This window comes from Pristis pectinata, chromosome 31, assembly GCF_009764475.1.
Source record: "Pristis pectinata isolate sPriPec2 chromosome 31, sPriPec2.1.pri, whole genome shotgun sequence".
NCBI classification, from domain to species: Eukaryota; Metazoa; Chordata; class Chondrichthyes; order Rhinopristiformes; family Pristidae; genus Pristis; species Pristis pectinata.
In genome coordinates, this window is record NC_067435.1 from 381,103 (window position 1) to 406,215 (window position 25,113).

The 25,113-nt window shown below is 46.6% G+C and overlaps 1 protein-coding gene across 2 annotated transcripts in view; it reads left to right on the forward strand.

The window, feature by feature from the left end:
- The window catches only part of LOC127584953 (adhesion G protein-coupled receptor E5-like), a 47,766-nt gene extending 23,202 nt beyond the window's left edge, over window positions 1-24,564 (forward strand). For both annotated transcript variants that reach the window (XM_052042002.1, XM_052042003.1), the window contains 8 exons: window positions 4,082-4,269; window positions 6,984-7,154; window positions 10,022-10,213; window positions 13,226-13,446; window positions 15,742-15,808; window positions 17,372-17,463; window positions 21,359-21,527; window positions 22,764-24,564. In XM_052042002.1, coding sequence (XP_051897962.1) covers window positions 4,082-4,269; window positions 6,984-7,154; window positions 10,022-10,213; window positions 13,226-13,446; window positions 15,742-15,808; window positions 17,372-17,463; window positions 21,359-21,527; window positions 22,764-22,895 — 1,232 coding nt within the window. In that variant the 3' untranslated portion in view covers window positions 22,896-24,564. The remainder of the gene's footprint in view (window positions 1-4,081; window positions 4,270-6,983; window positions 7,155-10,021; window positions 10,214-13,225; window positions 13,447-15,741; window positions 15,809-17,371; window positions 17,464-21,358; window positions 21,528-22,763) is intronic.
- The last annotated feature ends 549 nt before the right edge of the window (window positions 24,565-25,113 follow it).

Sequence of the window (25,113 nt, forward strand, 5' to 3'; positions counted from 1 at the left end):
GAGATCCTTTCTCTCTGTGAGAAGTGAATTCTAAAGTTACAATTCATACACACTCTATGTATTCCATAGAGGACAGACCAAATACATGGTGGCTCAGACAGTGGGCTTACAATGGACTTTTAACCGAGACTATTTCACAACAACAGGATTTAACTCACTTTTTTCTGGAAGTTTTCCTCTGCATTGTTCTCAACTCAGATGTAAAAGTAGAGACTAGTCTATTTCCTGGAACAGTGCTCCCTTTGTCCATCCATGCCATCTTTTGGAGAGGGTCTGACAAGGGTACAATGTAAATCTAGAGCAAGCTGATCAAACTATCCTAGTACACCTTTACTCCATCACTACAGTTGGTGGTGCTATTACCAACTCTAGCCTCCAGTTTTAGAGTCATAGACTCATACAGCACAGAAACATGCCCTTTGGTCCAACTCATCCATGCCGACCAAGGTGCCTTCTTGAGCTAGGCCCATTTGCTTGCATTTGGCTTGTATTCCTCTAAACCTTTCCTATCCATGAACCTGTCCAAATGTTTTTTAAAGGTTGTAATTGTACCCACTTCTACCACTTCCTCTGGCAGCTTGTTCCATGTACCCACCACCCCCTGTGTGAAAAACTTGCCTCTCAGGTCCTCTTTAAAACTTTCTGCTCTCACCTTAAATCTGTACCCTCTATTTTTAGACTCCCCGACCCTGGAAAAAAGACTGTGACCATCCACTTTATCTGTGCCCCTCATGATTTTATAAACCTCTGTAAGTTCGCCCCTCAGCTTCCTTCACTCCAGGGAAAACAGTCCCAGTCGGTCCAGCCCCTCTTCATAACTCAAGCCCTCCAGTCCCGGTAACATCCTTGTGAACCTTTTCTGCTCCTCTCTAGCTTAGAGTCGTAGAGTAATACGGCATGGAAACAGGCCCTTCGGCCCAATTTGTCCATGCTGACCAAGGTGCCCACCAAGCTGGTCCTGCATTTCACCCGTATCCCTCTAAATCCCTCCTATCCGTATACATCCAAAGATCTTTTGAATATTGTTACTGTACCTGCCTCAACTACTTTCGCTGGTGGCTTGTTCCATGTACTAACCATGCTCTGCATGAAGAGGTTGCCCCTTAAGTCCCTCTTAAATCTTTCACCACTCACAAACCGATGCCCTCTAGTTCCCCTTCCCTGGGAAAAAAAATGTGTTCACCCTATCAATGCCCCTCATAATTTTACTCACCTCTATTATGTCACCCCCCCTCCCCCATCTCATACACTCCAAGGAATAAAGTCCCAGTTTGCCCAACCTCTCCCTGTAACTCAGGTCCTCGAGTCCTGGCAGCATCCTTGTAAATCTTCCTCTAAAGCTTAATAACATCCTTTCTGTAGTATGTCAACCAGAACTGCACACAACGTTCCAAGTGTAGTCTCACCAACGTCTTGTACAGCTGTAACATGACGTTCCAACTCTTGTGCCCAATTCCCCATCTGATGAAGGCAAGCGTGCCATATACTTTCTTCACCACCCTGGCTACCCGTGTCACCACTTTCAGGGAACTATGTACTTGTACCCTAAGGTCCCTGTATTCCACAACACTCCCCAGGGCCCTGTCATTCGTGTGCAGGTCCTGCCCTTGTTTAACATCTCAAAACAATTCCATTTGCCATTCCTTTGCCCACTTCCCCAGTTGATCTAGATCCCATTACAAACATCACTGTCCACTACACCACATACTTTGTTGTCATCTGCAAACTTACTAATCATGCCACTTACATTTTCATCCAAATTGTTGATATATAACACAAACAACAGTGGACTCAGCACTGACCCCTGTGGCACACCACTGGTCACAAGCCTCCAGTCTGAAAACAACCCTCCACCACCACCCTCTGAGTTCTTCCTTCAAGCAAATTTGGTATCCAATTGTCTAGCTCACCCTGGATCACCCATGATGCCACCTTCCACACCAGTCTACCATGCAGGATCTTGTCAAAGGCCTTGCTAAAGTCTACGTAGACAACGTCCACCTTTCTGCCTTTGTCAATCTTCTTCATAAAACTCAGACAAATTGGTGAGGTATGATTTTCAGCACACAAGGCCATGCTGACTATCCCTAATCAGTCAATGCCTTTCCAAATGCAGATAGACCCTGTTCTTCAGAATCCCTTGCAGTAACTTCACCTACCACTGACATTAGGCTCACTGGTCTGTAGTTCCCTGACTTGTTCTTGGCACATTAGCCAGCCTCAAGTCTTCTGGTACCTCACCCATGGCTAAGGAAGTTATAAGAATCCCTGCCAAGGCCCCAGAAATTTATTCCTTTGCTTCCCACAACATCTGGGGGTATACTTGGTCAGGCCCTGGGGAGTTATCCACCTTTATGTGCCTTAAGGCTACCAACATCTTCTCTTTTGTAATATCAATATGTTTTAGGAAATGACTATTCTCTTCCCTAAATTCCCTACTCCCATGAGCTTCTCCACATTAAATACAGATGAGAAGTATTCATTTAAACCCTCACCCCCCTCCTGTGGCTCCACACACAGGTGATCACACTGATCCTTAAGGGGAACTATTCTTTCCCTAGTTGTCCTTTGCTCTTAATATACTTACAGAATTACTTAGAAATCCCCTTTACCTTATCTGCTAGGGATACCTCATGACTCTTTTTGCCCTCCTGATTTCCCTCTTATGTGTACTCCGACATCCGTTCTACTCCTCAAGGGATTTGCTTGATCCCAGTTGCTTATACCTGAAATATACTTCCTTTCTTTTCCTGACCAGAGTCTCAATATCCCTTGTTAGCCAGGGTTCCCTAATCCTGTCACTGACACATCAGTTACTTGCCCTGCCTCATTTCCCAGCAGGAAGTCCAGTGTTACCCCTCCTCTCTAGTCAGGCCAGCTACATGTTGCTTGAGAAAACTTTCCTGGACACACTTAACAAATTTTGCCCCATCTGATCTGTTTGCAACATGACAATTCCAGTCAATATTATGGAAATTAATATCACCGACTATTACAACCCTCTTATTCCTATAGCTATCTGCTCCTCTAGTTCCCACTGACTACTGGGGACCCTATTGTAAAATCCCATCAAAGTGATCACCCGCTTCTTTTTATACCTACCAGTCCTGCCCATCCCTTAACCATGTTTCTGTAATAATTATAATGGCTTAGATCTGTGGTCAAAGGGGATGGTGAGGATGCGGCCATGTTGTTTTATTCTAGATTTCCGGCATCTTCACAACTTTGTTTTTGAATAATGCTTATATGTGCTGTGTGTTCATATGTGCTGTGTTTATATGTAGTATATGTTTATATGTGCTGTGTGTTTATATGTGCTATGTGTTTATATGTGCTGTGTTTATATGTGGTATGTGTTTATATGTGCTGTGTGTTCATATGGGCTGTTTACTGTATATGTGCTATGTGTTCATATGTGCTATGTGTTCATATGTGCTGTGTGTTTACTGTATATGTGCTGTGTGTTTATATGTGCTATGAGTTTATATGTGCTGTGTGTTTATATGTGCTATGTGTTTACATGTGCCACTCTCAGAACAATGCCATTCCCCACTTACTTCCCTGTAACCTACTCTCTCACAATCCCATCAACTCGCTCCGTGTTTCCTGACACCCATGTGGCAGTAACTTACAGCGGCCGATTAACCTACCAATGGGTACATCTTTGGGATGTGGGAGAAGACCGGAGCACCCGGAGAAATCCATATAATCACAGGGAAAACATGCAGACTCTACCTAGACAGCAGCTGAGATCAGGATCGAAACAGAGTTGCTGGAATTGTGAGACAACAGCATCACCTGCCGAGCCACTATCTGCCCAATGGGGCCACTTGTCCCTCAGTCGTCAGTGAGTAGAATCTAAGAGCAGTGCAGTGATGTTCAGAACTGAAAATGCTCAGAAGGTCAGGCAGCATCTGCAGAAAGGGGAGAAGATTGGGATGTGGGAGAAGGTGGAATAACTCTTCTCCAACCAGCAGATATCGTAAGGGCAATGGCCTCTTTCAAAGTCATCCGTTTATCCTTTCTCTTTAAGTACAAAGTTTCAGCACTTCATGTAATGCCACTGATCTTGGCTCAACAGATTTTGCAGCTATTTCCTTCATCGCCTGCACAAACATGGGAAAACTTCTGGATGTGAAAGAGCTGGAAATGGAGAATAAGAAGTTTGGGAAGGAGCATTTGGAGCTGAATTCAAACCTGCTGATGGCCATAATGACCAGATCCAAGCAGGATCTTCAAAACGTCACATTTACCATCAAAAACAAAGAGGTTTAAAAATCAGGGAAATCCAAGCTACTATCATTGGCTCTCAGAAGGAACTGTGAACTGAAGTTACAGTGAGGGGTGCGGGGTGTATCAGTGTCACAGTGAGAGGTGTGGGGTGTGTCAGTGTTACAGTGAGGGGTATGGGGTGTAGGGTGTATCAGTGTTACAGTGAGGGATGTGGGGTGTCAACGTTACAGTGAGGGGTGTGGGGTGTATCAGTGTTACATTGAGAAGTGTGGGTTTTATCAGTATTACAATAAGTGTGGGGTGTATCAGTGTTACAGTGAGGGGTGTGGGGTGTATCAGAGTGTTACTGTGAGGAGTGTGGGATGTATCAGAGTCTTACAGAGAGGGGTGTGAAATATCAGAGTCTATCAGTGAAGGGTGAGGGTATATGAGTTCATCACACCACAGGGTTAGGAAGAGAGGAAATGGGTGACCATCAGGAAGGGCAGTTGGGGCAGGAGTACCTGTGGTCATTTTCTTCTCAAAAAAGTGTACAGCGTTGGAGTGGGAAGTGGCAGACCGGCCCAGCTTGTGGCACTGTGAAGGTCTTTGCTGTACACAAGGGGAGGAATTATACTGGGAGAGCAACAGTGTTTGAGGACTATCATTACTCTGTATAATTCAATGTGATTATGGAAAGAGATAAGAATAGACCTGGAGAGAAGGTCTTAAACTGGGGGAAGGCCAATTTCATTAAAATAAGACAGGACCCGGTAAATGCAGACTGGGAGCATCTACTTACAGGTAAGTCTACACCTGCACAGTGGGAAGAACTCAAAGGAGAAATAACAAGAGCTCAGGGTCAACATATTGTTGTAAGGATGAAAGCCAGGGTAACAAGTACATGGGACCCTGGATGCCAAGAGATAACAAGGGTTGGATAAAGAGGGAGAAGGAAGCATATGGCGGGAATAGAGAATTAAAGATAGGAGAGGGCCGTCAAGGGTAGGAAGTAGCTTAAAAAGGAAATTAGGAAGGCAAAGTGGGGTCACAAAACATCACTGGCAGACAGGATTACGGTAGGTCCAAAGGCATTTTATAAGGATGAAAGAATAACCAGGGAAAGGGTAGGGTGCATTACAGGGACAATCTATGGGTGGAGCCAGAAGGTGTAGGTGAGGTCCCAAATGAATACTTTTCATTGGTATTCATAAAGGAAACAGACCGTAGTTGGAGAATTCAGTGAGGGGGAAGGTGAAGTTCTGGCGCAGTTCTCCATAAGTAAGGGGGAGATACTCGATTCTTCAGACGGCTTAAAGGTGGATAAATCCCCAAGACCAGATGGGACTTATCCCAGACTGCTACAGGATGCAAGCGAAGAGATTGCTGGGGCTCTAGCTGAGACTTTTAAATCTTTGCTGGACACAAGTGAGGTACACGATGACTGGAGGACATCAGATGTGGTTCCCCTTTACAAGAAGGGCAGCAGGGAAAAACCAAGTGATTACAGATCAGTGATAGGGAAGACAATGGAAAAGATTCTGAGGGACAGGATTGATGATCTCCTGAAAAGGCAGGGACTATTTGAAGACAGCCAGCATGGCTTTGTCAAGGGCAGAACTTGTCTGACCAATCTGATTGAATTTTTTGATGAAGTAACAAAATGTATTGATGAGGACAGCGCGGTAAATGTGGTTTATGTAGACTTCAGTCAGACTTTCAACAAGGTCCCACATGTGAGACTGGTTCAAAAGGTTAGGACCCATGGAATTCAGGGCGAGTTGCAAAATTGAATCCAAACTTGTCTTGGAGATGGGAGCCAGATGGTGGTGGTAGAGTGTTGCTGTTGTGATTAGATGCCTGTGACTAGTGGTCGTCCACAGGGATTGGTATTGGTGCCCTTGCTGTTTGTAATATATGTTAATGATTTGGATGGAGATGTAGGAGGCACGATCAGTAAGCTTGCAGACGTCACTAAGACTGATGGAGTTGTTGACAGTGTGGAGGGTACTCAGGCTGCAGAGAGAGATTGATGTGTTGGTGAAATGGGCTGAGAAATGGCACATGGTGTTCAATTCAGATGTGTGCAATTTGCAGCACTAATGAGGCAAAGACATACACCATGAACAGTAAGGTCCTTGGGACTATTGAGGAACAGAAGATGTGCAAATCCAAAGATCCTTGATGATGGCAGGGCAGGTAGGCTATGTGGTTAGGAAGCCTTATGGGATACTGGCCTTCATTGTCGGGCACTGAGATCAGAAAGTTATGCTTCAACTTGAAACATTGGTCAGACCACAGCTGGAGTGCTGCTTGTAGTTCTGGCCACCACACAAATAAAGGATGTGACAGCACTGGAGAGGATTCAGGGGAGATCACCAGGATGGTGCCAGGGATGGAGCATTTCAGTTATGAAGAGAGACTGGAGAGGCTGGGTAGGTTTCACTGGAGCAGAGGAGGTTATGAAGGGACAGGACTGCAGTGGGGTGTGGGGTATATCAGACAGTTGGGTTGTGGGGTATATCAGACACAGTGGGGTGTGGAGTATATCAGACACAGTGAGGGTGAAGGGCATATCCAACACTGTTTCAGTGAGGGTTTGTGTTTTATACAGTTGTCCAGAGTAAGGTCTGGGTAATGGGAGTTCTGCTGTAAGGTACTGACGGTTTATCTGTCTCAGTGCTAATCATTAAATTATCTTGTGCTGTTAAGAGAACAACACAGAAGTTAATGTCTGGCTGATTCCCACTCTATTGACTTTCTTGCTGCAGGAAGATGATGTTGATGATTACTCAGTCTGTGTCTTCTTGCGTGAAACAAGGGAGAGGATTTTCTGGTCCACCACTGGATGTAGAAAGGTGTTCTTCAATCTTTCCCACACCATCTGTAACTGCAGACACCTGAGTAACTTTGCAGTGCTGGTGGCCCTGTACAAGGTGGAGGTGAGAGGTCATGGGTGTCTGTGTGAGGAGAGTGCAAGGACCAGTGTTTGTGCTTCAGGCAATGATGAGCTACCTTCCTGAACCCAGCAGCCCTCGAGCTGATGTGTTGGTCCAGCTGGGTTCTGCCCTCCTCTCTACTGGTCCAGCTCGATACCTCTCTCTGCTGGAGTTTCTGGGTAGTGCAACCTTTTGGGCCACATTGGTGTTATTCCTTGCTGCATCTGCTGTGCATTGTATTCTACAGGATGATGATGGCTGCAGTACCTACTGGAGTGGCTGCGATCTTCTCGCTACTGGATCATGGATCTATGGGTTCTGCTCTATACCAGACCTGCTGGACGCCTCTCCCTGCTGGACTTAATGGACTTCCTGCAAGTTCCCCCTCACAACTGAACAAGACCACTACTGCTCCCTACCTGATCTGCTGGGAACTACTCCTTGCTGGACAAACAATCTGTTGGAGGAAATCAGTGGGTCGAGCATCATCTGCGGAAGAAAAGGAATTGTCAGATCAAAACCCTGAACCAGGACTCCCATTTTCAGGAACCTGTAACAGGAACTACAATTCCTTTCCTCCCACTGATGCTGCTCGACCTGCTGAGTTCCTCCAGCAGATTGTTTGTTGCTCTAGATTTGAGCATCTGCAGTCTCTGTGTGTCCCTTACTGAACCAGCTGGGTTCTGCCTCCTGTTGGACCTGTTGGGGTGTTGAGGGCTGACCCTAGTGAGCTCCTTGGGGCTTGTTCCCTACGGGACTTTCTGAGAGCTCCCCCCCCCCCCCCCCCCCCCCCCCACTGGCCATGATGGACAGTGCATCCCATTGGACTTACTCGGGACTGCTGAGTCCTGCTTGCTGCTGGTCTAGCTAGGTTCTATTCCCTACTGGACCTGCTGGGTTCTGCTCCCTACTGACTTCATTCTAATCCCTTTGGGCTTTCTGTAAGTTGCTGCACAATCTGACCGTATCCAGACATTCCCTTTGTTCTACCTACCCCTTCCCCACCCTCTCTGCCACCTAAGGTTAACATTTCCTCTTTTTCCCAGTTCTGATAAAGAGTCCTAGAAACATTACTTGTTTCTCTCCACAGACACTGCCTGACAGCTGAGTGTTTCCAGCATTGTCTGTTTTTTTTATTTCAGATTTCCACCATCTACAGTTTTTTGATTTTCTTTTATGTGCTGCTCCCTGCTGGAACTTCTGGGTTCTGTCCTCTACTGGAACTTTGAATTCTGTCCCCACTGGACTTACTGGGTGTTTCTCCTCCCTTTCCATTGCTTCACTGAAGTTGAGAAGAATGAGAGGGGATCTCAAGAAATGGCTGAGACAGAATGGATGTAAGAAGGATGTTGCCAATAGCAGGTGACTCACAACCAGGGGTCCCAGCTGCAGGATATGGGGTATGACATTTAGAACCAAGAGCAGGAGAAAGTTCTTCACCGGAAGATAGACCTGTGGAATCCTCTCCCACTGAAAGCAGTGCAGGCCAAGTCAGTATATATACAAAAAGGAGGTGGATGAGGATGCAGGGATATAGGGAGAGGGCAGGTGACTGAAGGGGATAGTGGGGCAGACATGTACAACCTACTCCTGCTTGTATTTTCTGTTTCCAACTGCCCGGGTCTGACAGCAGTGGGAAGGGCTGATGATCAGAAATAGTTGAATTCAGTATTGAACCTGAGAGTTGTAATGTGTCTCACAGGAAGATGAGGTGCCGTTCCTTGACTGACATTGGAATACTGTAAGCAGCCAAAGACAGTATGTGAGTGGACATGGGAATTAAAATGACTGGAAGGTAATGGAAGCTGAGGGTCAGCCTTGTGGACAGAAGCAGCCACATTTCTCCCATCTCCTTCAACTTAAAACTTGTCCTAGTTCTGATGAAAGCTCCTCAAACTGATACATCATCTGCCTTGTCAAATCTTGTAGGAAGTTTGAACATTTCAATGAGCTCACCATCTTCTAGACTAGATATAGGCCCCAGTAGGACACAACATGGTCTCCCTGACACCGGAGAAACCAAATGCAGACTAGGCAACCACTTTACAGAACATCTCCATTTTGTCTGCAAGGGTGACCCTCAGCTTTAATCCTCCATCCCTCTCCCATACTGACCTCCCTACCTCTTGGTCTCTTGCACTAATCCAGAGAAGCCCAGTGCAAGCTTGTATAGCACTCAAATCTCAACACTGAATTCAGTGATTTTAGAAAGGCAACCATTTTCAATTTGAATCAGAAATGGCCAATTCTGATGGAAAGTATCAACATGTGATGTTAACTGTTCCTCTCTCCACAGATGCTGCCTGACCAGCCGTAAATTTCCAGTATTTTCTTTTACTTCACACTTCCAGCATCTGCAGAGTTTGGCATTCCATGCATTGCTTCCTGCAGGACTAGCTGTGTGCTAATTCATTGTATGACATCTCTGTTCTGCCCCTCTTGGCATGGCTGGGTGCTCTATCGGTTTCATGCTATACTGACAGTGGGTGATTCTGCATCTGAAATTGAACTGAGATGTTCTAAGCTACAGTCACCTGATACATAGATATGTTCCAGATGGGGCAAAACATTCTGCTTTCAGCATCCCAGTAACTACCTTAGCCCTAGTGATTAACTAGTTAGTTCTAGAGTATCTAGACACAAAAGACATCAAGGGGAATGTGGAGAGAGCAGGAACATGGCAATCAGATAGATGATCAGCTCTGATTGTATTGAATGATGGAACAGGTTCGAAGGGCCAAGTGGCCCAGACCTCCTCATAGTTTCCAGGTTTCTATGCAACCCTTTGATATAATTACCACACCATTAACTACTGCAGTGAGTTCTGCCACCTTTCTGCTTTGGAATGATCACTTCTTCTTTCTCTGTAGAGTCCTGCTCTAACCATCATTACTTACGTTGGTGTCAGTATCTCACTGGTGGCATTGCTGGCTGCCATCATCACATTCATCATGTGCCGGACCATCCAGAGCCCACGGACCAGTATCCACACCCACCTGTGTCTCTGTCTGTTCCTGGCAGAACTGCTCTTCCTCATCGGGATATCCAAACCCGAAAGCAAGGTAACAACCAGAGCACTGGCTCCTCAGTGAATAACAAACTCCTCAGGCACAGTGCACACTGTCTACTCCAAATCCTACTGCAAGGGGGCTCACAATGTAGCACGCAGACACCTCCAACCAGCTCAGGGTTGCATGGAACAGAGAACATAGAACAGTACAGCACAGGAACAGGCCTTTCAGCCCACAATGTTGTGCCGAACCAATTACATTAGGAATAAAATGCCCAACTAAACTAATCCATTCTGCGTACGCAATGTCCATATCCTGCCATTTCCCTCACATTCATGTGATTCATGTGATTTCCCTCACATTCACATTCAAGAGCTTCTTGAACGACCCTATCGTATTTGCCTCCACCACCACCCCGACAGCACATTCCAGACACCCACCACCCTCTATGTAAAAAACTTGCCCCACACATCTCCTTTGAACTTACCCTCTCTCACCTTAAATGCATGCCCTCTGGTATTAGACATTTCAACCCTGGGGAAAAGATACCGGCTGTCTACCCTATCTATGCCTCTAATATTATAAACCTCTATCAGATCTTCTCTTGATGTATCTATAGAATGCCTTGGGATTCTCTTTAATCCTACTTGCCAAGGACTTTCCATGGCCTCTCCTGGCTTTCCTAATTCCCTTCTTGGGTTCTTTTCTGGCTTCCTTATAATCCTCAAATGCTCTGTTTGATCCTAGCTTCCTAAGCTTTACATGCACTTCCTTTTACTTCTTGACTAAATTCACCACCTCTCTCGACATCCAAGGTTCCCTTACCCTGTCATCCTTGTCCTTCCTTCTCACTGGAACATACCTGTCCTGTACTCTGTGCAGTTGGTCTTTAAACACCCTTCACGTGTCAGATGTGGACTTGCCCAAAAACAACTGTTCCCGATTAATTCTCCCTAGTTCCTGCCTAATGCTCCTGTAATTTACCCTGCTCCAATTTAATACTTTCCTGCAAGGCCCTTACTTATCCTTATCTATAGCTATCCTAAAACTTAAGAAGTTGTGGTCACTATTCCCTTACTGTTCTCCCACTGAAAGGTCAGTCACCTGGCCAGGCTGTCGTCAGTGGAATATAGGCTGGTTTGTGGAATGGAATATTTTCAACACTAGGACTTTTGGTCTATAATGGAGCCAAAAGTTATGTGGATCAGACGGGAAAGTGGATCTGAGACTGAGACTAGATTAACTTGTGGATCTGGATGGCAGATTTCTGCTCCCAGTTTTTATGTTCTTCCACGTTGAAATTCTGGCTGCATTGCACCTGAATCCCATTTCCCCACCTATGCTGTGTAACTTGCAGAACTTCCTCCAACAAAGCCCAGTTGTCACTGAACCAAAGGATCAAACAGCACAGAAATGGACTATGTCCATGCTGGCCATCGAGGGACAGTTTTACTAATTCCATTTACTGTTGCTGGGTCATAACTTTCTTTGTCTCGATAATTCAAATACTTGTCTGGATACTTCTTAATCGTGTTCCAGATTCTAACCACCAAACTCTACTCTGGGTGAATCTTCCTCAGATTCCCTCTGAACAGCTCACCCCTCCCCCAGGTTTGAGCATTCTAGGGATTTAACATTCTAAGCCTCTCATCGTTCAGCTACTTGTGAATGCAGGTATGATAGTGTCGTGGATAAATTACTGGAACTACATCCCAAAAACTGTATTCCTGATTTGTTGATGCCAATTCGATGAATTCAACAGTTCATCAATAAAGGAATCCGGACTGAAAAGCTGGTGTCAGCCACACAGTTTGTGAAGCCACCAGGTTTTCATCTAAACCTACCTAGTTCATCTATCACTGGAGATCTGCTGCCCTTACCCAGCTGGCTTCTATGAGACTCCTGACCTACCAGAGAGGTTGGTTCTCTAGCAGTCCCAGCAAGCTCAAGAACAATAAATGCTGGCCTTGCCAGTGATGGCCCGTCACCAGGTAAGAACAAGAAGAGGCATCCCTTTAACACCGAGGCAGGGTCAAATTTCTTCACTCAGAAGGTTGCAAGTACTTAGGGCTCCTCACCAATTAGTTGGATCCAAATTCCCCAGCCCCATGGCAGAATATGAACTCAGAGCCCAGAGCAATAATGACCAATTACAACCCTTAGCATTATGCCCTACAACATCTCCTTTGAGCCTGGCTATGTATTCCAACTTCCTGTTTCCCCATTGAAGGGAAACGACAAGCTAGCACGTCTAATCTCCTTAGCCATAGGCAGGGTATGGAGACATATGGATCAGGTGCAGGCAGAAGAGATTTAGTTTAATTTGGCATTATGTTCAACGCAGATATGGTGGGCCAAAGGGCATGTTCCTGTGCTGTACTGTTCTGTGTCTTCGTTCTAACCTCCCAGTGCAGTACTGAGGGAAAGCTGCATTATCGGAGGTTCTCTGTTTCAGATAATCGTTGGGGATGGGGTGGTGATTGAAGTGGAATGTCGTGGAGGGAAGGGTGTAACTGTTGCACTGTGTTAGTTATTCTCCCATTCAATGCTGATGCCCCTCTGTATTCAGACCTTGTCCCCTTCCACCATCACAGGGCACCTCCACCACCATTACAGGGCACCACCCCCTTCAGCATTACAGGGCACTTCCACCACCATTACAACGCACCTCCCTCGTCACCATTACAAAACACCAACAGAGATGTGTCAGAATTTTAGGTTGAAATGTAAGTTGCAGGTTGCAAGGGTCTTGATTTCTTTGGGAGGCCTCCTTACTCTGGACCTCTTTGGTCCCATGGGACTGATGTTGAATTGACCAGCTTGAGTCTAAAATGGCTCCTTTTGTGCTGGGCCCTGACTCCCAGATTAAAATTATCCCTTGAGCCCAAAACAGGCAAATGCTCTGGTCCCTGGCCTCTTCTCTGTCTGGTACCAACAGCAGCACTGGTTGAACTGGTGAGGGTAGTTCACATCAGGTGGAAACAAAATAAAATGGCTGGCAATGTGCATGACAATGGACCCTGCAAGTGTTTCGGTGTCACTGAGTAGACTCTCTATCCTTAGGCAGTGTGTGGTGCCATCGCAGGGGTCCTTCATTACCTCTTCCTGGCGTGTTTCATGTGGATGCTTCTGGAAGGATTTCAGCTTTACCTGATGGTGGTGAAGGTGTTTCAGGCCCAGAGTCTTCGAGGGAAATACACCTACCCCTTTGCCTATGGCATTCCAGCTCTAATCGTCATCGTGTCCACAGCAGTGTACCCAGAGGGCTACGGCACCAGAGAACAGTGAGTGAGCCTCGAACCTTACTTTCTGAGCCTGACCCCGGAGGCTGTCAGACCAGTGGACATCAGCCGCTCCAGGCAGCAGCTTTGTACTTAGGTGTCTCAGATAGTTGGCAGTGCACCCCCATGGCCCCCTCCTCCAGCTGAAGGATCCCGAGTCAGAGAAGAACTAATGGAAAGCTCTTGACTGGGAGAATAGGAGAGGGAAATGAGGAACTTATTTACAATGATGATAAATGAAATATCACTGCACAATATTCCAACGACCTTTCTAGCCTGTGCAGTATTCTCTGCATATGGGTCACCTTTTCGATGTGGTTGGTACAGTAGCCATTCCATCCAATGGACAGGCTGGGCTTCAGCACCAACCTTCCCACCTGACATGCCTTTCCTTGTACCATACCCTCTTCCTCAAGTTAGACCCCATTCAGTTGATCAGCAATGATCAACTGAATGGGGTCTAACTTTACAAGGCAAGCATCAGATTGACAATCCACGAACCATCAGTGCAATTCAAGTAAAATCCCTTCCTCAGCCCCAGATGCTTGTGACCACAAACAGAATGTGGTGAGCTACAATCTGACAGTGGTGTCATGGGAGATTGGCTGTTTTACACAAAGGGACCATTTGGCCCTTGCTTCTATCCTGGCTGACAAACCAACTATGTCATTAACCTTCCAAAACTAAGTCATCAGTGTCATGGTCAGCATTAATTTTCCATCCCTAATTCCCTTTGAAGTAATGGTGATGAGCCACCTTCTTGTACCACTCCAATGAAGGTGCTCCCACAGTGCTGTTGGGGAGGTTATTCCATGATTTAGACCCAGTGGTGATGAAGGCCCTCTAGTATATTTTCCAGCAAGTATGGTGTATGACTTGAAGGGGAAGCTGCAGGTAGAGGTGGTACCATGCATCTGAAGCCCTTGTCCTTCTTCTTGGTGAAGCTGTGGTTTGGGAGTAGCAGACTGAGTAACTGCAGTGTATTTTGTGAATAGACAATAGACAATAGACAATAGGAGCAGAAGTAGACCATTCGGCCCTTCGAGTCAGTGATGGACACTGCAGCCACCATGCACCAGTGCTGGGGGAAATGAATGTCTGGAGTGGTGCACAAGATGCCAATCGAGTGGCTGCTTTGTTCTGGATGATGTTGAGTTTCATGAGAGTTGTTAGAGCTTCACTCATCCAGGTAGGTGGAAAATGTTCCGTCACAATCTTGATGTGGTTTGCAGATGATATAAAGACTTTGGAGAGTCAGAAAGTGAGTTCTACTCTGCAGGATATCCAGCCTCTGATCTGTTTTTGTAGCCAGTGTAGTTATTATCTGGCTTGTCGAGTTGAGTTTCTGGTCAAAGGTGACTGCCAGGATGTTGGTGGTGGGGGACTTGGTGAAGATGATTCCATTAAGTGTCACGAGTAGGTGGTTAGACTCTCACTTGTCGGAGATGGTCATTGCACTTTTGTGGTGCTAATGTTACTTGCTACTTATCAGCCCATGCCTGAATGTTGTCTATGCCTTGCTGCTTCCAGGCATGAGTTGCTTCATTTGCTTTGGAGATACAGGTGGAATTGAACATCATGCTGTCATCAGTGAACACAACATTTTCAGATCATATGATGAAAGGAAGGTTGTTAATGAAGCAACTGTAAATGGTTGGGTCTAGAGCACTGATGTGGCAAATTTTGCCATGATGTCCTAGGGCTGGGATGATTGACCTCCAACAACCATAACCACTGTTTTTTTTTTGAGGTAGTACTCTCATTGTTGGAGAGTTTTGCCTTTGATGCCCATTGACTTCGGTTTCCCATGATACCTTGATGCCACTGTCAGTCAAATGCTGCCTTGATGTTAAGGGCAGTCATCTCACCAGTGGAATTCGGCTCTTTAGTCCATGTTTGGACCAAGACTGTGATGAAGTCTGAGTCAAGCGGTCATGGCAAAACCCAAACCATCAAAGAGTAAGATATTAGTGAGTGCGGGCTGTTTCATGGTGCTGTTGACACCTTCCATCTCTTTGCTGATGATTCAGAGTAGATTCATTGGACAGAATGGATTTGTCCAGCTGTTAAACTCTTTGTCTGGGCCCTTATAGTTAGGGAACACCAGGGCTCATCTCGGCACATTTTAAATGTGGAGCCCCCCTCCCCCCCACTCTCCACAACCCACCATCACCCTAAGCCTACCCCTCACCATAATCCGAGCTGCAGGTCTGGGCCTGGTTGGAAGGAAGTGAGGAGAGAGGCAGAAGCTGAATTGTTTTTTCTTTATGAACCAATTGTGTTCACTTTCCCTCCCAGCTGCTGGCTGACAATGGAGAAGGGGTTTCGCTGGAGTTTTGTGGCTCCTGTGTGTATCATCTGCCTGGTAAGTGTTGTTAAATCCACCTTCATTGTGAAGGCTGTGACTCTGTAGCAAGAGCTCCTGACAACCTGAAGGTCAACAACTTGCAGATAAATCAGCTGGAGACTGAGCACAGTTTGGGTCCCCTTATCTAAGAAAAGATATCCTGACACTGGACGCAGTCCCGAAGGGATTCACTCGGCTAATCCCTGGGATTAGAGGGTTGTCCTCTCCCAAGTGGCTGAAGAAATTAGATCTATATTCTTTGCTCAGAAGATTGAGGGGTGATCTCATTGAAACATGTAAGATCTTTGATGGCACAAGAGGAGGGGATGTAGAGATGTTTCCAGTAGTGGAATAAGTTTGAATGAGGGGCCATAGTTATAAGGGGCTGGTCATTTAAAACTGCACCTTCTCTCAGAGGGTAATGGATCTCTGGAATTTTCTACCCAGAGGGATAGGAAGGCTGGATCACTGAGAGTATTTGAAGAGGAGGTAGACAAACGTTTGAAAAACCATGGAATTCAGGGCTATGGGGAACTGGCAAGAAGAGGAGGCCTGGGGTAGATCAGTCACAATCATACTGAACGGCAGGGCAGGCTTAAGGGCCGAGTGGCCTCCTCCTGCTTTTCTTGTGTTCTTATTTTTACACCAAGTCACTTAATGAAATGATCATGGAAAATGGGACTATCTGGCTGGGCACTGTGGTCAGCATGGGCTGTTTGGGCCAAAGGGCATATATCCCTGTTGTATTGCTCTAGATTCTATGACCAAACATACTGTGGAAGGGAGGTTTAATGATAACCATGAGGAAGGAGAGAGGGGTGGAGGTGTGCAGGGAGGGAATTCCAGAGTTTGGAGCTCAGACAGCTGATGCCATGGTCATTTATGGTGGAGTTTGGAAAGTGGGCAATGATCGATAGGCCAGAATTGAGATCTTGGAGAATGGTGGTGTTGGAGGAGACTACAGACATAGTGATAGGGCAAGTCAGTGAGGGTTAGGACTGTAGGTGACTTTGACAACACTGAAGAGTCTGTGCTTGTCATGGCTGTCAGCAAATTGCTGGACCTCTGACACTCTTTCTGCCCACTATGGGTTTTCTGTTATATGTCACCCTCTGGGGAGAAGTTACGTGGAGATCTGGTCAATGTTTATCCTCTGCTCAAATCACTAAAGCAGATTATCTGCCCATTACAAACGTGCTGTTTGTGGGAGCTTGCTGTGCATGAATTGCCTGCCATGCTTCTGATGTTACATCAGTGACGATAATCCAAAGGTAATTCATTGGTTGTCAATGGTTTTGGAACATATGGAAAGGGACATGAAAGTCATAACATAAATGCAACTCCTTTTAAAATTTGTTTACAGATGTTTGATACATGTCCATCCAATGTATAACCTATCAACTTCTGCACTCAGTCTTCCAAGCACACATCCACTCAGCTCCACCCTCACATATTCAGACAGACAATATATCCATGCACACACCCCCACACATATGGGTGCACACACAGAGATGCACCGAAACACAGTTACTATTGTATATACATAACTCACCACTGTTGTTTATTCTCAATGCTTCCTAGGTAAATCTTGTTTTCCTTGTTGTGACGATATGGAAACTGATTCAGAAGTTCAACTCCATCAGTCCAGATCTAACATACTTACAGAAAATCAGGTACTGAAATCAATCAATATTGCTATACTATCCTTCAAACAACAAATACTTTGGGATTTCTGCAGTGCTAGGTTTAAATTAAAATTTAAACTAATGGATTCCTGCCACATTCAGCCAAAAACAGGAAACACCCAGACCACATGAACAGGGGCTCTTGCAACCCACGACACTAAGAACATAAGAAACAGAACCAGGAGGAGGCCATCTGGCCCGTCGAGCCTGCTCCGCCATTCAATAAGGTCATGGCTACTCTGGCTGTGGACTCAGATCCACCTATCTGCCTTTTCCCCATAACCCCTAATTCCCCGACTATTCAAAAATCTATCCAACTGTGCCTTAACATATATTTAATGAGGTAGCCTCTACTGCTTCCCTAGGTAGAGAATTCCACAGATTCACTACCCCGGAAAAAGCAGTTCCTCCTCACCTCCATCCTAAATCTATTCCCCTGAATCTTGAGGCCATGTCCCCTAGTTCTAGTCTCACCTACCAGTGGAAACAACCTTCCTGCCTCTATCTTATCTCTCCCTTTCATAATTTTGTATGTTTCCATAAGATCCCCTCTCATTCTTCTGGATTCCATCGAGTATAGTCCCAGGTGACTCAATCTCTCCTCATAGGCTAACCCCCGATCTCCGGAATCAACCTAGTGAACCTACTCTTCACCGCCTCCAAAGCCAGTATATCTTTCCTCAAGTAAGGAGACCAGAACTGCACGCAGTACTCCAGGTGCGGCCTCACCACTACCCTGTACAGTTGCAGCATAACCTCCTTTCTCTTACATTCAATCCCTCTAGCAATGAAGACCATCATTCCATTTGTCTTCTTGATAACCTGTTGCACCTGCAAACCAACCTTTTGTGATTCATGCACAAGCACTCCCAAGTCCCTCTGCACAACAGCATGATGCAATCTTTCACCATTTAAATAATAATCTGATCTTCTATTTTTCCTTCCAAAGTGGATGATCTCGCATTTACCAACATAGTACTCCATCTGCCAGACCCTTGCCCACTCACTTAACCTATCTATATCTCTCTGCAGGCTCTCCATATCCTCTGCACAATATGCTTTTCCACTCAGTCAGACTTAGATAAGCTACACTCAGTTCCCTCTTCCAAATCGTCAATGTATATCGTGAACAGCTGCGGGCCCAGCACTGACCCCTGCGGCACCCCACTCACCACTGATTGCCAACCAGAGAAACACCCATTTATCCCAACTCTCTGCCTTCTATTGGTTAACCAATCCTCTATCCATGCTAATACATTACCCCCCACTCCATGCATTCTTATCTTATGGATAAGCCTTCTATGTGGCACCTTATCGAACGCCTTCTGGAAACTTGTTCCCCTCTATCCACTGTGCTCATTATATCCGCCATTTCTTTCAGTACTCTGGGATGCATCCTATCAGGACCAGGGGACTTGTATACCTTTAGGCCCACTAGTTTGCTCATCACTACCTCTTTAGTGACAGCGATTGTATCGAGGTCCTCACCCCCTATCACATCCATAACATCTCTCTTTGGCACGTTAGACTTGTCCTCCACTGTGAAGACCGACACAAAATAGTCATTCCAGGCCTCGGCCATTTCCACACTACCAATACTAATTCCCCCTTCTCATCTTCCAAGGGACCTATGTTCACTTTAGCCACCCTTGTCTGCTTTATATAATTATGAAAACTTTTCCTATCTGTTTTTATATTTTGTGCTAGTTTACTTTCATACTCTATCTTCCCTTTCCTTATTGCTTGCTTAGTGGTTCTTTGTTGCTTTTTAAAGTTTTCCCAATCTTCCAGCTTCCCACACCTCTTGGCGACTAGTTACTTGTTGATGTTTTACTGACTGTTAGTTGAGAATCTAATCCATTGTCCATAGTTACTGTCGTGTGATGACGTTGAAGATCGGATCTGTTCCCCACTAAGTGAACTAACTTGATACAAGATCCCCTGCAGTGACAGATGACTGAGACCTGTAGACCCACTGAGATAGAGCTCATCAATCCCTCCATCCTGATACAGATTCTGGAGAGACTCTGCTCTGTTCCATGCCTCAAACCTCAGATGTGAAAGGGAACTTTACAGATCACCGAGTTAAACCTGGTCCCTCTTCCTGCTTGTGGTATGGGAGGGGGTGACTCAGGCAGAGAGTGGGGGAGAGGGTAAGGCACAGTGTGAGGATGAGGGGTGGGTAGGACATGTGTTGGTGTAGGGGTAGGGTACAGTGTGGGTGGGGTGGGGCACGACGTGTGTGTGGGTGGGTTGTGTTGGGGTGGGTGGGGCACGGTGTGTGTGGGTGGGTGGGGGTGGGATGGGGCACGGTGTGTGGGTGTGTGGGTGGAGGGTGGAGTGGGGCATAGTGCGTGTGTGGGTGGGGTGTGTGTGGGGTGGGGTGGGGTGGGGTGGGGTGGGGCACGGTGTGTGGGTGGGTGGGGGTGGGAAGTGTGGAGTGAACATTAAAGTTCCGCACTGTTCACAACTTTTCAAAAATCCCAATGAGGTCCCATCTTCCCAGCTGCATATCCCAGTGTCCCACACACTCCCCCACCCACCCTACTCCTCATACACTCCCCCCAACCCTTCAGTCACTCCCCTCACCCCCACCCACCCCTCACATTCTCCCCAACCCACCCCTCACACATTCCCCCCACCCACTCACCTGATTTGCATTGATTTGAAATCTGTTGCAAATCAGTTTATTAAGAAATGCCAAATTATTACTCCCCCACTCCACCCCTCATACCCCCACCCCACCCCTCACACACTCCCCCACCCCTCACATACTCCCCCCACTCCACCCCTCACACAATCCCTCCACCCAACCCACCCCTCACACATTTCCCCACCTCTCAAACTCTCCCCCACCCATCCCACCCCTTACACCCCCCACCAACCCCTCAGACACTCTCCCACCCATCCCACCCCTTACATACTCCCCCCACCCCTCACTCACTCACCCCCTCCCCACCTCTCACACACTCCCCCATCCACCCCTCACACACTCCCCTCATCCACCCCACCCCTCACACATTCCTCCCACCCCACCCCTCAAACTCTCCCCCACCCATCCCACCCCTCACACACTCCCCACCCCACACTCCCCCACCCCTCAAACTCTCCCCCACCCACCCCACCCGTCACTCCCTCCCCCACCCACCCCTCACTCACTCCCTCCACCCACCCCACCCTTCAAACTCTCCCCCACCCACCCCACCCCTCACACATTCTCCTACCCCTCAAACTCTCCCCCACCCATCCCACCCCTCACACACTCCCCCCACCCACCCCACCACCTAAACCTGCACCCTGCTGACCCAATCTCACACCCCAACCCATTTGCATCCTCTTACTGACTCCCTCCAACTCTACCCACTCAGGCGACGCTCCACCCAACCACTTCTTCAAACTCTGCCCTGCCCCCACACACTGTCTTACAGCCCCTCCGTCACACTGTCTCACTCTGCCCCCCCACACACTCTTACAGCCCCTCCGTCACACTGTCTCACTCTGCCCCCCCACACACTGTCTTACAGCCCCTCCGTCACACTGTCTCACTCTGCCCCCCCACACACTGTCTCACAGCCCCTCCCTCTCTCACAGTCTCACCCTGCCCCACCTCCATCACTGAAGCACTCGACTGGACACCAACACTATCCCATTCCTCAATGACCGTTATTGGGCCCAAATATTACTCCACACCCAAAATTGTTATTGAATCCTTGAAACAACACCTCCAACCCCAAAAGATCATGTTCAGTCTGAAAACACCATACCCAGGCCCAAAAAACATCACAACTCTTAAAAATTTCCCATCCCAAAACTCTGGAGTACCTCAGTGCTCACATTTGGTTGGTGGCTATTCTTGAGACTATTTTCTATTTTCCCTGTGTAGATTGTTCATCATAACTGCGATTGCTCAATTGACTGTGCTGGGTTGTTCGTGGATATTTGGAGTATTCCATTTCCAGAGAAGAACCATTGCACTGGCTTATATATTCACTATCCTCATTAGCTTCCAGGGAACGTTCATCTTCATCCTGCACTGTGTTAACAACAAGCAGGTGAGGGTCAAAGCACCACAAAGCATTGAATGGTAAAGCAGGCTCAGAAAGTCAAATGGGCAACTCCTACTTCGTGCTCTCGTTGTATCCCTATCAATGTCCCCGCACTGAATGTGTGTGTAACAGGGAGTTTATGTGTAACAGGGACTGTGTCCCAGCCCTGACTGGGTGTGTAACAGGGACTGTGTGTGCAACAGGGAATGCGTGTGTAACACAGACTGTGTGTGTAACAGGGAATGTGTGTGTAACAGGGACTGTGTGTGTAACAGGGACTGTGTTCCAGCCCTGACTGGGTGTGTAACAGGGACTGTGTGTGTAACAGGGAATGCGTGTGTAACACAGACTGTGTGTGTAACAGGGACTGCGTCCCAGCACTGACTGTGTGTATAACAGGGAGTGTATGTGTAACAGGGACTGTGTCCCAGCCCTGACTAGAGAAACAAAGGACTGCAGATGCTGGAATCTAGATGAAAAACATGATGATGCTGGAGGAACTCAGCAGGCCAGGCAGCATCCATGGAGAAAAGCAGGTGGTCGACATTTCAGGTCAGGACCCTCCTTCAGGACTGAAGATAAGAAAAGGCGAAGCCCAATATAGAGGAGGGAAAAGCAGAGCAGTGATAGGTTGACAGAAGAGGGGAGGCAGGGTGGGCACAAGGTGATGATAGGTAGATGCAGATAAGAGACAGTGATGGGCAGGTGCGGGGGAGGAGGGGAGAGCAGATCCACTGGGGGATGGGTCAAAGGTGAGGAGATAAAGGGAAAAAAGGGGCTGGGAAAGGGAAGAAAAGAAGAAGCATGGGTTGGGCGGGAAGGGGGGGGGGGGTCACTTACAGTGGGAGAATTCAATGTTCAGGCCGTCAGGCTGCGAGGTTCCAAGATGGAAAATGAGCTGCTGTTCCTCCAGTTTGCACTTGGAATTCTCCCGGCAGTGGAGGAGGCCGAGGACCGACATATCAGTGATAGTGTGGGAGGGGGAGTTGAAGTGACTGGCAACGGGGAGATGCAGATCGCGGTGCGGACAGACACTATCACGATGTGTGTGTAAGAGGGACTGTGTCCCCGCACTGAATGTGTGTGTAACAGGCACTGTGTGTGTAACAGGGACTGTGTGTGTAACAGGGACTGAGGGTCCCAACACTGAATGAGTCTATAAGATACCTGTAGTACTAAATGGTTTGTGTTACGATGACAATATGTTTTGCTAACTCATCTGTCTTGGTCTGGTTGCGGCAGGTGAGAAACGAATACCGCCAGTGGATCGCAAACTTCTGCAACTTCCTGAAGATATCAAAATACTCAGTCTTCAGTGAATCGACCCGCCCTTCCTCTTCCTCCCAAGTTGGCAACTCTGCCACCTCTATGTGACACATTTATCACTGTACTGATCTTTGTGCACTTGTGGGAGTCAGTCACTGATGAAATATATCCTCAAGCTCCTTCAAGTGAATTTGTTACATTATACCCCAGTAGTTTATAGTAAAAAATAATTAGGTAAAATCTATTTTGTAATGACATCAGCTTGGACTGCTACATTCATTCACTATTCATTGACCAGACAGGAAATTTGTTTTAATCCATTGCTACATCCAGGTTTCCATTATCAACAGCTTTTGGTTTGTGATTTCTCAGGAATGAACTGGCAAAGACTTAAACACCTTGCTGCTTCTTCATCTGTAACCTGTGGACTCAGCACCCTGTTTGCCATCTGTCTGCTTGCCTGCACCCCAAACCCTTCACCCTGCTGTTTGCCTGACACCCACACACAACAAAAACTAAGCAATATTAGTCTTAGGAGCTCCAATAACCTTGGGATCTGCAGCCTTCTGGGGAAGAGAACTGTAGGTATCCCCTGTCCCGTCCTCTGAGAAGTTCTTTTGATTTCAGTCTGAAGTGGCCGAGAAATAATTTTAAGAATCTCTTGCCTTATTATAGGTCCCATCCTCTAGAACTCTAAACATGGGATTTGTTTCTGCCCAAGTCATCTTGAGCTCTTAAATTAGATCAGCTCTTCATATTCTGTAATCAAGGAAAAAAGCCTTGGTGATTGATGAGGTAACACTGCGCTCTGCCTCTTCAAGGTCAATGTACCCATCCCGGGTGGTGGTGCCCACAAATAAACATTTCCAGTCTCTTAGAATTGTTACCGAAGAGAAGGAGGTCAAAGGGACCATCAAATCTGTAGTTGCAATCTTGTCAGTCTCATCCGCCTGTTCTTTCCATTTAGCTCTGAAAATTATTCTCTGTCAAAACAGGACTTTTAATTTGGTGGAATTTGAGACTAGCTCTAACAACGGATCTCCGCACCTGTTACATTCCTCACCCTGTTACAGAGACAGGCATCCAGCAGTGTAGGGACCAACTTACTGAAATAGCAGCCAGAGTTCTGGACCATTGATCCAGAGACAGGAGCTCGATTCCCACCACTGCCACAGCAATGAGCGAATTTAAGATCAAATGATTCAATAATTATGGGATTAGGATCATGATCTCAGTAATGATAATGATAGACCTGCCAGACTATTACAAAAACCCATCTGATTCACTAATGTCCTATATTCTGGTCAACGCACATATGACTCCGTGTCCACCGATGTGTGTGTGTAACTGCTCTTCAATTACAGAGTAATAAATGCTGGTATTGCCGGTGACGTCTGCATTGTGAATAGGTAAAAGTCTTGAAGGAGTGCCACTGGCTTGAGCATTAACTGTTTCTCTCTCCATGGATACTGCCTGAACAGCTCAGCATTCACAAGCCTTTCTGCTTCCTTTTCAGACCCCAGCGTTTTCAGAACTTTGCTTTTGCCTCTTCCCTTTCAATTCCCTAGATATCATGCTGCTACCTCTCTGTAACTAGTTCCTCCTGTTTTCACGCAAACTTGTCAGTGATAAATCTCCGTAGCATCAGTTGTTTAGATCGCTGTAATTTTTCAATGTTGCCATCAATTTGATCAGTCTTACTTCAGTGCTTTTGATATTACCAGCAAAATGTATCCAATTAAATAAATTGCCTTTCACATCTTATAAAAACATTGTAAATACAATGAATATAATAGTTACTCACTGAATCTAAGATTCCTCACACTGTATCCCAGTTCCTTGCATTCTCCTTTTCTCCCTACATTTCTCCAATCCTCCAAATTTCCTTTTCCCATCCACGGGTGTCTTTGCCAAAAGCTGCTGTCTGGAACCTCTCTGCCTCCACAACTTTCATTCCTGCTTTGTGGCCTAACCTGCAGCAAGAACACACTTAACTATCAACATTAAAAGGGCCCAAACGCTATAAGGTAAAGGCAGTTTTATGGCTTTCAGGCATAAAAACTGATTCACAGAGTTGTACAGCATGGAAGCAGGCCCTTCAGTGCAAATCGTCCATACTGACAAAGTGCCTTCCCAAGCTAGGCCCATTTGCCCGCGTTTGGCCCATGTCCCTCTTAACCTTTCCTATCCATGTACCTGTCCAAATGTCTGTCAAACGTTGTAATTGCACCCCCTCTACCACCTCCTCCAGCAGCCCGTTCCACTTACCCACCACCCACTTTGTGAAAAGGTGCCAGTCAGGACCCCTTTAAATCTTTCCCCTCTC